The sequence below is a fragment of the Ambystoma mexicanum genome, chromosome 11, assembly GCF_040938575.1.
Source record: "Ambystoma mexicanum isolate Mex_15411 chromosome 11, UKY_AmexF1_1, whole genome shotgun sequence".
Lineage (NCBI taxonomy): Eukaryota > Metazoa > Chordata > Amphibia > Caudata > Ambystomatidae > Ambystoma > Ambystoma mexicanum.
Genome location: NC_090934.1, coordinates 716,084,916 through 716,097,925, shown reverse-complemented (window position 1 = coordinate 716,097,925; position 13,010 = coordinate 716,084,916). Strand labels below are relative to the sequence as shown.

The following is a 13,010-nucleotide window of genomic DNA, read 5'->3' as shown; positions in this document are numbered from 1 at the left end:
GAGCAAGTGGGCATCTTTTCTGGCTTCTGAGACATACATGGTTGTGCTTGGACAAACCTAGGGCAGCCCAGAGGGCATTGTTTTGAATAGTATCTTTCTATTATTTTCTTCTGAACGCTGGTCGTAGACCAAACGGCATTCATACAAGAGTCACCACTGGGTGCGCCCTTGGCCTGTCCCCTATCAAGGGCAGTGATGCATTCCTCAAACCACCAACGAACCATCTCCAATAGATGGCCTGTAATCAGTGCTTAATTTGTAAAAATAAGTGCCTGAGCCCAAATATTTTCTAACACACCTAAGTAATGTCAGGATAGTAGTTTGCCCCCCACTGGTACCACCACACACTGCTTCACCTCACAGTGTCAACATATTTTGGGATGCAGCTGCAACTCCCACAGGATCATAGAGGATGACATGTGCACTACCCAGGGCAGATGTGTGGTTTACAAATACGAATAAACAAAACAAAAATAGCATAGTATGTGTGCCTTGAAAACAGCACTACATTTTGAACTGCTTCTTTAAGCACACCATCCCCCCTATCATTTTCTCTAATTCTATAGAGCGAGACATCCATTAATATTCGGCTTTTGCAATTAACTGGTCATACAAAAAATAGCACATTGTGCAGTAGGTAGAACAAAGTAAAAGAAGAAATCTAAATCTGCGCCCAGATACCCTTGGGTTAGGAGTGCTATATAAATAAATTAATAAACAAAAAACAATATGAAATATTGTAAGACATTACAAAATCACACCAAATTGCCTATCAAGTCTGCCAAGTGCAGCTTTTACAAATTCACAAATGTCCATTAAAATATTAATATCATTAAAACAAAGTAAAAACTCCATTGCCTCTGCGGTAGTTCTTGTATTATGGTTAATGAAATGGCCCCTGGGCCAAAATCGCCTAATATCAGACAAGTTGCTACAGATCAACATAAAGTGTAGCAAGTCTTTAATGTCCCCTGATTATATAGGTAGCAAGTGGAACAAGTTGACTGTCTAGCCACAGAAAATATAGAAACAGTGTTCTCTTCCTATACTGAAGTGATAGACAATTTCTGACAGAATCATTGCTAAATTAAGGATGGCCCGGTTGTCAAAAATCGCCGAACGATGCTTGGACTATTGCCCCCTTTGCAAGGATTGCCAGCAACTGTCCATCTGCGTGCACCGCTGCCAATGATTGCTATCAAATACACACGTAATTGTCACTTTAACAACAATGGATATCAAATGCCCAGAAATGTGTTACTTTGCTATACATTGCTTGCATCTCCCAGGAACATGCCCCATAGCCTGGAAACGCACAGGTAGTTGTGGCATTGCTAGTAACTGCCATCTATTTCACATGCTGTTGCCACTTTGACAAGTGTTGGCATCAAATTACCCAAAACACGTCCTATTGCATACATTATTAACATCTGCCCATGAATGTACCACATCATCAAGAATTGCGAGCAACTGGAACATCTGTCAATAATTGCTATTGGATGCACCAGTACTCACCAAAATGGTAAGAATGCGGGTCAGTACCCAGGAAATGGCTCCCTTGCATTACATTGCCAACATTTTCCTAGAAATGCTGCCCATCCAAGCACTGTCATTGACTACATCACTGCCATCAGATGCCCAGCTAAAGGTGCTAATGCCAACAGTTCCACTTCTTCCTAACCAGGTCACAGACCAACATCAGCCCCACCCTTGGGAAGCATTGTGCCATGGATGGCTCTGGCAGCCTGCCACCAAGCTCCCGATTAATGCTGCATCAGGCTCCATTGTGTTGCACTGCTGTCCCTCTTGGTACGCCCACAAGATCCACTGGCACTGAATGATTGCCAACGGAAATCCCAGCCTTAGCCCAACTCCGAGCATTGCAGCTGCTAATGTTTAGGGGGGCACTACGCACGTGATCCCAGTGCTATTTGGCCGTAGGTGCAGTACTGCACCCGTTCCATCATGGGGCTAAAGCCAAACCACAACCTGACCTCAAGCTTGCTTCCCGTTGGCCAGTGAATGGGTTAGGTCCTCTGTAGTGAGGGATAGGCTGAACCTGGGGAGCACTTTCCTCTCATTGGGCAGTTGGTGGTGTGACGTGGCGGATGTGGAAGGCGTGAGAGTACAACCTACCGACACTCACGACCTGGATCTGCCTAATAAATGCCTGCACTTCACTTGCTGACGCAGACGGCACTAACGCGGCACAGATGACTCAAAACGTAAAGCCCGGGGAAAGAAGCTGATTCATTACATACATGTTTATCTGCACGCATGCGTCTAACAGCAAGAGTGAAACGCAGTGCAAATGGTGGAGCTTCTAATATCGCCATACAGCAAAGGACAACTCGACCTCGCAAATAACTCCCTTGAGTTTGAAAGTTAGCCTCCTATGAGTTATTTAATCATTGAAGCATAGGACAAACCGGCTTTAAAAGTTTATACAATATATACTAATGCTGTGAGCAGAGGCTGCAGGATCCTGCCCAGACACCTGTGCTCTGTAGGAGAAACACAGTGTTTCAGTGCAGCAGCGCCTTTCTTTTGCGTACTTTGAAAGCAGCTTCAAAGCTCCCAACGCGTGGATTCCACTGGCTTTCATCAAAGATGAAATGCAAGCAGTGTCCAGATGCTGTCTCTTTAAAAATATCTTTCAAAAAAATTGTTTTTAGCCCACTTTTTCGTGAATGGTTGATCGTTTGATGTCCAATGTGTTTCCTCATTTCAAAGCAGTACTAGTGCCTTTCTTGGCATTCTGCATTAGGACCTTAAAGTGAATTAATTTTTATTTTTTTATTTTTATATTAAAATGTTTTCACATTCTTTTACAAAAAACAAGAGATCTTACATCCATCGTTGAAAAGCAAGAGAAATGAACACCGTCCTTCAAAAGATCCAAGGTTAAAGAAAAAGTAGGAGAAAGAGAGAAAAGAGTGAATTAATATAAATAGGCACATGTTCTTTATAAATGACTGCAGTTGTTCCCGGGTGAATTGTATTTTATTCTTTTTTGGAAGGATCCACACTTCTAAAACAGAAGCTCTCAATGTATTTGAGTGCAAATACTAGGCCATCACGTTGCCTAGCGCGCCACCTGACTCGATAGACGCCGTCCTCCCCTCTCCTGCCCGCCACCCTGCACAGCTGTACCCTCCGCTGTGCCCCTCTGTAGCGTACCCCCGCTGTATATCTGTTCTGTTGTTACTTCTGAAAAGCGCTCTGTTACGCATATGTACTGTTGTATATCTCTGTAAAGTACTCTGTTGCGTAACTGTATTGTTGTATACCTCTGCAAAGCGCTCTGTTGCTTCTCAAAGCTAGGTCCTCCCTCAAGAAATTCAATGAGAAGAAGAAGAAAACAATGGCACCAGACCACTGATATTGTAAATATCCCAATAGATCTGCAAAATGAACAATAGGAGGATGGACACTTTAGTGGAGACCGCAGAGGAGAATCCCTTCTTAGTGTTTACTGTGATTCTCTGAAGTCGCCCCGCTTCTTATAGTACAAGTATCACCATGCGAAGATGGGAGGGTCTAAATGAGACCCATTTATCAGGCAACGCTGTGCCTCTTTTGCAGGCCAAAACTTTGGAACGCTCCCACTCACTCCTATGTCCTACAGACAGCATTTCGGAATGTTCATACATTGTGTACCATCATCTTTTCTTTCTGCATAAGTCACAGATTTCAGAATGCTGTAGTTACAAGGTGAAACCAACCAACATAAGCAGAAACAGCGGCAAAATAAGAGGGTTCTGCACTCAAATACCAGTACTGACAGCTGGCTTCAGGATGAACAAGACTGCACTCCATTTGTAGGGCTGTTAAAATCATTGACTGACACATGGGGCAGGCCATGTAATTTACAAAATACTTTGCCCTGGAAGTAGTGCAACCCGGAAGTGATCTGTGACCACGCACAAAATCACCCAGAAGTTGAACCTTTCAACCAGATGTAATTAAATAGCGAGTGCAGATAATCAGCTGCATTGGATGAAAGTAACAGTGCTGAATGTGTATGCATCGCGTGTACGTCAACTCTGAATTATGTAGCCCTCTAATCACGTACCACCACTGTGTCTTCCCTCTTAAGTTGCACGGTGGGTGGGAGGTGGTCATTCTTGGGTTGTTGCTGCTGAATGGCGAACATCGACTCGCGCCAGATGCTTTTTTAACGATGCTCTCATTGGAAAATGTGCAGTAATTCACTGCGTAGGCCATCACAAGGGGTGCAAACACGGATACTGCAATCCCTTTGAGTATCTGGATGCAGCTTAGACCTAATGGAGGAGATGATTCAAAGTCATAGATAGGCTCTCTGCGCGCGCGCACGCGCACACACACACACACACACAAACCCTTACAGGGACCCACAACGTAATTACAGTACATTGGATTCATACTTAAAGGCCCTGACCTTTACAGAGAGCATATCCAATTACAAGGCAAGTCAAAGAAAACCCTTTCTGATTACAGCTACAAGCATGTTGATAAATGAAGTCAGATGTAACCTCTCATTTGAGAACAGCCTGATTGAACTTCTTCCTGTTAAATGCTCTGAATGTATCCCCGAAGAGGAAAGCTGTCTGTCTCTGCAAGGCATTAAGGTGCAGAAGGTGCAGGACTGGACTAGACACTTCACAAAATACTGACATTGGTTTGAAATCGCAAGTGGGGATCGAATTTAGATTGTCAACATTACTGCCAAGGTGTACAGTAACATATACGCCAAACAGATTCCGATTTCCCCAAAATGCACACCATAAAAGGAATGGTTCCTTCATAGATTGAAGGGCATCTTACACTAGCAAGCAGAGATCTTGAAAAACAATGCACCCTAGTTTAAGATGACAGAATGGTTGCAACTAGTTAGGCCGATGTATCAGCTAAGCAGCTGAGACTAGGCCCCTCGGGCACCCCTTACCCACCCCCTTTGGTTAGTGACTGCAGCATATGCTTTTATCATTGTTACCTGCTGAAAGACTGCAATTGTGGGGATCCATAAAGAGGTCCTGGTGAGTCTCTACAACCTGTTCATAGGCAAGCTCTAGACTCATAACCAGTGCAGGACATTTAATGATGCAGCCATGGAAACATCCAGAAGCACTGATTCAAAAAAGCACAGGCATACGTTTTTGTTAAGGTCACGTGCCCCAGTCTCCGAACTGAGCACACTTTAGGGAGATGTGCAGTTGCACTCCTTTGTGGCAGTCTAGGACTGGCCTATAAGGCAACAGGGCAATGTCTGAACCAAAAACTCAAAATGCTAGTGCGGGGCAGTTCTTGTGGTCAAAGTGGGCTACTTTTTTGGCCAATGTGGGCCAGTTTGTGGAGTTACTTCACTATGCGGCTAGTAGGTTTGACCAGTGTTTCTGAATAAATATTATTTAAAATGCAAAATTGGCATCACATTTTTATCAAAAAGACTCCTCCTTGGGTATTATTTAAACAGTCTGTCACAAAAGGAATTAATTGCCATTTACAACAGTTGGCCACTTTTTCATTGGTGCCCGAGACAATTCTATGCAATAGTCCGACCCTGCCTTGTAGGGTGGAACACGCCGGGCCTAATTCTCAGAAGTGTGTTGTCCACTTGCGTGAGGCCCCAGGAATTCAGCCGAGTGCTGCCCATGCTTGGAAGGACCGTGTGCAGGTCCCCTGCAGCCAGTTCATTCTACGCCTTGCCAGTCCCTGCTGTGAATAAGGGACTGGCCAGGATTGACGTGCAAGAGTAGCTATGCATGGGGCAAAGTGCGTCATTGTGATTTGGGGCCCGTGGGTGCGTTGCTTCATTCTACTCTCTTGCTATATATCTAGTGGAAAAAAACGACGACAATCATTAAAATAGAAGCACCACAAGTAGGTATCCGAGACAATGGATTTGGCTCCCAGCATATGATGCCCGCTGTTGACCTTTGTTGCCAATTGCGCACAGGTTGGCTTGTGGCCAGAACAGAAAACCTTTGCTACAGAATATGCTGCACGTGTATGTTTTTCATCGGTCCATCAAAAACGTATTGTTTCTTAAATAGCTTGTGTATCTTAAAATCACACACAGCACTGTGCCGCCTCTGCTCTCGTGGGCCAGCAGTATAGCATCCAAAACAAGTTAAATAATAAATTAACCGGACAGGAGAGTGCACCAATCGGCGAGCGTTGCCAAGACTTGAACATCTCAATTCACATCCACCACCTGAGTGGCCTTTATAGTGCAAGATCATGCTCAGATATCTCTGCATGTTTACTTCATATGTGTATTGCAGGATTAATGCCAACATGCATCAAATGATAAGAGTGAGTTAGCATAAAAAAGCAGAGCCAGCTTATGAACACAGGAGCCTAACATTCTAAAATAAACATTTCACCTAAAGGTGAGTGTATGTCCTGTCGATTTTATTGGGCGTAGTTGTGGAGTGCCGCAACTAGCCACGTGGGCCAGCGGAGTGCCGTGCATTGGAAAACCAGCGGGTACATTCGAGGGGCAACTGGGATGGAAAGGTTGGGTGCGTGACACTCCAAAGTTACTGACAGTTTTGGGATGTGCATTTTCAAATGCCTTATAGAAAAATGGCACGTTGCGTTTCCGTGTCCTATAGCCTGCCCCATTAGGAAAAGCATGGCCGGCGGTGGCCGCAGGCGCATTGCAGATTCATGCAGCTGAGTCAAGAAGATAAGGACGAGGGAAACAATCAAAGGAAGCCCTTTGCAGCTCCCAGCACACACAATGCAAGGATTCCCACATCGGACGGGATTACGTACGATGCTTGCTCCTCCTGACCCCAGTCTGTATTGTGTCTGGCCCCAGGCCACAGGGGCCCATACATTCCGGCAGGGTTCTTCTGAAGTAAAACAAAAAGGACATGTTTGTTTAAGAAATCCAATATTGGAAGCAGTGGTTGAAGTGTAGAAAAAGAAGTAGTGGAACTATGTTCCCTGCTGGCCTGCACTTACTCCCCACAAACCCCATCACCACACCCCCTCCCAAACACAATACAAACCCCCAAACACATGCACCTGATGTTTAAGGGAACATTTAGTGTAGTGCACTGAAAGTGCAAGTTTCAACTGCTTCCTACACTTTTATTTTAAAACGAAACCGTTCCGGATCGGTTTCTTTTCAAAATAAAAGTATAGGAACGGTAAAACTTAATTTGAAAAAGTAGAGGAGCACGGCTCCCAACCGCTCCTGCTCACTTCGACCACTGATTGTAAGGCCCATTATGAAGTGTGTGGCAGTTAGGAAAGGGAGCCTGATGAAGGCAGAGAGTATGGCACATATTGCTCCTCCTTACCCAAAGGATGCATTAGATCAACCAAGGTGCTTCATAGCCCCCCCCCGCAGGCACCCCCAACCAGCATCATGTGTCTTAAATAGGGCACTTATGTATTTTCTGTCGAATTCTGTAAAGCTTGAAATGGCTCCTTTAGTCTAGCTCTGACCTATTGCACTGCATTGAAATGAAAATGTATATTTTGCTAATAATATCATTATGTTTTTTAACTTAAAGCATATAACAATTATGTTATATAGCAAATATGTCCTTCTCCAAATCCAACTTTTATGGAAATGTGTGATTACTGTATCTGTTTTCTTTAGATATGTTATGAAAACTTCAACTAAACACAAACGCAGAATGTGTTAGAGTGATGAGCAATGGTTTTTCAGTTGTTCATTCATCAACAGCAGCCGCAATGGACCTGCAGGATACACCGGTAGCACAGGGCCCAAAAGGAGCCACTGTCTCTACAGAACAGCTTACAATACCACAGACCAGGACCCCATAGGGGGCTAGAGACTGTTTACAATAGCCTTGATAAAGACCCGCAGGTCGAAACACGTGTCGGCTGACAAACAAGGGATACAATTGCCCCTTAATGTACTCAATGCATACCAACTGAATGTTAAAAACAACTCAGCACTAGCACTAATAAAAGCAAAACTTGTATCGCAATAACTACTGCGTTAGAACTATTCTTTGAACCACTGAAGCAAGATAACCAGGAGAAAACTTTCTTTTTCTTCATTCATTTAAGGGTTTGTAAAGTGCAACGTTCACCATAAGCTGCCTTGCCACTGAGGATGGATGTGAGTTGAGTCGGGCATGATACAGTTTAGATTGAAGGTGGGAAAAGTCAAGTTTTCATTGACTTCCAGGTGGCTAGAGGGGCGTTTAGATCATAGATGGGGCTCAGGATAGTATTATTAAAATAGTAGTTGAAACAGTGTATAGACCAGTATACATTACAGTATATAGAATATGCAGTATAAAGTATATAGAATGTACAATGCATAAAAACAGTGGACCTGATTTACACAACCTCTTTTCAATGGGGTCTTCCCATTACAAAGTGTTTTTGTAAATCAGGGCCAAGATGTGCACAGAATACAGAACAGTATTACAAAGAAACTACAATCTACACAAACACATTTCTTTACAGTTGCATGATGTATTCGCACCTACCTTCCCTACTGTTCTTTCCACGCGTAAGCACATACAAGTGAGGGTTTGGTACATCAAATGATGTAATATATGTAAGAAACTAATGACCAACTGAAGAAAGAAATCGACGGCAAAACCTTTGTAAAAGTGTTAAGAGACTCCCCACAATTTAAGGTAGTGCAGTACTCTGTCAACAGAAACAATCATACTCAACTGTTGATCACACAAACAGAAAACTGCTTGTAGGAACTGAACAACACGATTAAGAACACATTTTCCAAAACTAGACATGTTATGAAGAATTTTGATTAACGTGAAACTCTTTCATTTGACTACACTGTGCATGTATAAAATAAGGAGTCATTCCATGATGTACATGTTACCTGTGTCCACACAAAAAACAGTCAAATATTTTGCTTACCTTTTGCCGAATTTCTTCCTCCATTTTTACTGGTGATCCCAACTCTGCCACTTGCTTAACCCCTTCGCTGGCATATCCTCCGTACTCCCACAGAACATAGTTTTTGGAGTGTGAGCCGCCAATTATGGCAGACCAATGATTAGCGCGTCCTTGGGAAAAGTAAAAAGAACATGTTAAAAAGTCTCTTCCAACATCCATATTATCCAAGCACAGAGTTCAGTTTAGCGGATGTGTAATTGTCCATATATTCGTAATATTGTTCACTAAATCCAAGTCTTGTGCATTTTTCAGAAATCGCTCTTGAACAGGTCATCATGATAATTATTTATATAGCGCTTTCGCCAAAGCGCTTTCCATAGAACATATTTACATACAATATTACCCAACTAAGGTTGGTGCTCATTTTACCACCTCGGAAGGATGGGCGGCTGAGTTGGCCTTCGTGGTATTCAAACATGCGACCTGCAGCTCACACACAGATGGCAGCAGTGAGTGCTCAACTGGCTGAGCTATCTTACCAGCATCTACAAATATTGTTTCAGAAGAAATGGCATTACAATAAGAGTAACATGAATAAGCATCTGCATGTGCTACCTACATATTAATGTATTGTTTTATTAAAGGCCACATGCCACTCCCAGACTTGTTCAGAGCAATCCTAATAGCTGCTCATAATTGACATGCCTTTACTAGTTGGCCTACATGATACAATGGGTGCTGAGTGCACGAAGAACACGGTTCTGCAACCTAAGGCTCTCCAGATGTTTTGGACTATGATTCCCAATATCCCTTACTATTGAATTTGCTGGCTAAGCCTCGTGGGAGCTGTAGTTCAACACACCTGGTGAGGAAAAGATTGCAGATCTCTACCCTAGACTTATCATTCGCAAAACCATTAGTTCTGGCTTTTCTTTTTTACATTGTAACTGTTTGTGTGTTTAGAACGAAGATCTATTGTGCACGTTTTTGTAAGCGAGAGAATGAGTGTATGTGTGAGGGAGGCATGCTGGTGTGTGAGCATGCAGCACACTTGTGTGACAGACCCCCACACACGTGTGCTGCATGCTCACACACCAGCATGCCTCCACACCAGCATGCCTCCACACAAGAACATGTGCGTATGTTGGTAGTCTGAGCAGAGCGGGAAGGAAACTCAGCATGGAATCTGATTTGCTCCCTTTGTCCAAAGCAGGTAGAATGTACGCTGGAGGGAAGTGTGGGGAGCTAGCAGAACTTCTCAGCAAAGTGGATTCTTATATATACATTTTACGAAACATGGTGATTTCTATGAACCTTTTAGGAATTTCAGGGTAAGACCATCAGGGCGCTCTGAATATAGGGGTGCTCCCGATGAAGTGATGGAATAATCATGTGATTACCACTGCCATTATAGATGGTGCCGCCCTAGCGCATGTGAAGGTGGAGACATGATGTGTTTGCAAAAGTAGCCATCTGCAATTGCTATTTAAATGCTGCTTAATCAGAAACACACATGTGTGCATTATAGAAACTGGACAGTGAAAGATCAAGCACCAATGGAACTTGAAAAGTAGTTATTTTTCACTGACAACATACATATTTAAGAGTTTTTATTGTCAGTATGTAGGAGGTTGATGGGGTCAGGTTGTAAAAGGACATGGGTATGGTCGAAAAACAAGCTCATGCATTTTCCCTGAACATTATTTGGGTTAAGAGAATCATGTCAGCAATGGTGACGAGATAGAGGATAGCGTCAAATCTGAAATTCCTCAGATTACTGAAGAGGCAAAACCAGTTAAAATAGTAAACGCTGATCCACAATAAAGAAACCATCAAACCAGCACGAAGTGACTTGTTTGGAACCAAGATGAACTATAGGAATGATTGTTCATATTGAAAAGGTCTGTGAAAAGTGTTTACATTTCCTAACAAGACAATCAGAGAGGAACACTCTCTGCTGATCTAGACTGCACCTTTAGTCTGGAAGAGAATTGGATTTGCTGATGTAGAACTATACGACCCAACCTAGAAATGAAGCCCACCTTAGAAAGTAAGGAGTGCATCAGGGCTGTGTTGCAGGGAAGCCGATCGTAGCCGGATGTTTCCCAAATGGACTGCTTTGTTCTGATTGAGCAATTTGTTCAGTAGTAGTAAGAGAGCCCAAGTGGTCTTCTGACTCTGGTTTGTTGCTCAGTACTGGAGGTTTCTTCCACCGAAGGTGCTACAGACCATCTCATTAGTTTGTGTGAACATTTCATTCAAATTGTTTCAAAGAATAGGATTACAGTACATTAGACAGTGTATATACATGTTGCGCTTTCAATTCAGTAAGCCAATGTGAAAAGATCACATTCGTGTCTGGCACGGGGCACTCTGGGTTGTAGTTATAGGTACTGGGTGCTCATGTTCAACAGCACGTTGAATGCCATTGTTGAGTAATAACAAGAAGGCACAAAATGTACTATGTTTTGACATCCATGCCATTTTGGACAGGATCAAAATGCTGAGCAAGTAGTAGAGTGGGAAAACCATGACTTTCCGAATCTGTGAAGGGAGCACACATGCTTCTGTGCCTGCATCACCATTTTGATGCACGGGGAGAGGCCTGTATCCAAACAAATTCTGCGTGCTCTTTATCAGTAACAAGGGGTGGTGAAATACAGTGGGATCTATGGTGGCTGTTAAGTGTTCACATGCAAGCTTGGTGCTGATCCAACAGGTTTATCCACATTTAAAGTATGTTTGCATGGCACTGCGGACCACTTGGAGTCTGATGAAAACATACAATCTATGCAGATAATGCAGGGCATGGGAGTGGATGTGTTCCGGGCCAGCTCCACTGGTCCACTGCATACAAATTAGCACTTAAGTTAGTGAAAAGAACATGCTTATGGGGGATATTAAATGCACTCCCATTGCAAATGGTAAGACTCTTCACTGCTATTAACTTTTAAGGGATACCACTAGAAAAGGCCAGTAAAGTGTTTCAATGTATCCATCTTGTTAAAACTGGCACTTTTGAAATCATCTCCTCTTTATGGAAAGGAGTAATAGAGAAGGAGCTTTCAAGGCACAGAAACAAAACAAATACCTAATTGAATTATTGTTCACAACTTGTGTAAAACAAATATATTTTATTAAAGATGTTGCGGTTTATTATTCGGTCACAAGCAACTCAGAGATTTCCTTTCCCTCCAAGCAAGGTGGCGCACAATAAAGCACTTTAATTCAAATTCAATTTGGTGAGGCCTTCAACCTGTCTACCACCCAACCCCAACAAATACCCTGTGCCACCAATGGTCTAGGAACCAGGCCGGTGTGTAGTAAGAATATATATTTATTATTTTATTTAATATTTGACACACTAATAACATCAGCCACCAATGCTGTGGCAACAGCCAAAATCACAACTATGGGCCTCATTACACGGTAGGCGGTAGGGTTTTACCGGTACCGGTAAAATACCGGTACCGGTAAATCCCTGCCGCCTTACTACGAGGTCCCTTAGCGGGTTGGAGCTTTAACGCCTGCTTTTTGCAGGCGTTAAAAACCAACCCGCTAAGGGACCTCGGAGCTAATTACGGCACCGCAAAATTGCGGTGCCGTAATTAGCGCCTTCCCCATTCCCATAGAGCCCTATGGGGCAGAAATGGGAATGGGGAAGGGCAATGGCGGAAGGGGGATTTACCGGCCCTCCAACCTTGGGATGGGGCGGTAAATCCCCTTTCCGCCAAGGCGGTGGCGGTATTTTACCGGCATGAGCCATGGCGCTAATAGCGCCATGGCTCACCGCCTACCGTGTAATGAGGCTCTATGACTCGGTTATTTAAAACAACATGCGTGAGAATTTGAAACATGCAATAACAACGTACACCAGATTTGATTTCACTTTAACCAATAAAAACATTTGCAATATAATATAAAATCCACAGAAATGATTTAATTTGAAAAACAATAATTTTCTCCCAGCAACCCCCACCCTACAGGTCTCAGTTTAATATGACACCCTTGATTGAAAGACAGGGTGCAGGGAGTGAGGACACAATGGAAAAATCATGTTGCTGCCGATTTAAAAAGTTTCTGTTTTGGAAAGGAATGCAATAGGAAAAATCGTTTTGGGCTTGTTATTTAAAAGGCAAGCTTGGGAAAAAAGAACTCAAATG

At 43.2% G+C, this 13,010-nt stretch overlaps 1 protein-coding gene across 2 annotated transcripts in view; it reads right to left on the bottom strand.

Moving 5' to 3' along the window:
• The window catches only part of SPON1 (spondin 1), a 1,209,493-nt gene that overhangs the window by 765,043 nt on the left and 431,440 nt on the right, over positions 1-13,010 (bottom strand). For both annotated transcript variants that reach the window (XM_069623584.1, XM_069623585.1), the window contains exon 6: positions 8,869-9,017. In XM_069623584.1, coding sequence (XP_069479685.1) covers positions 8,869-9,017 — 149 coding nt within the window. The remainder of the gene's footprint in view (positions 1-8,868; positions 9,018-13,010) is intronic.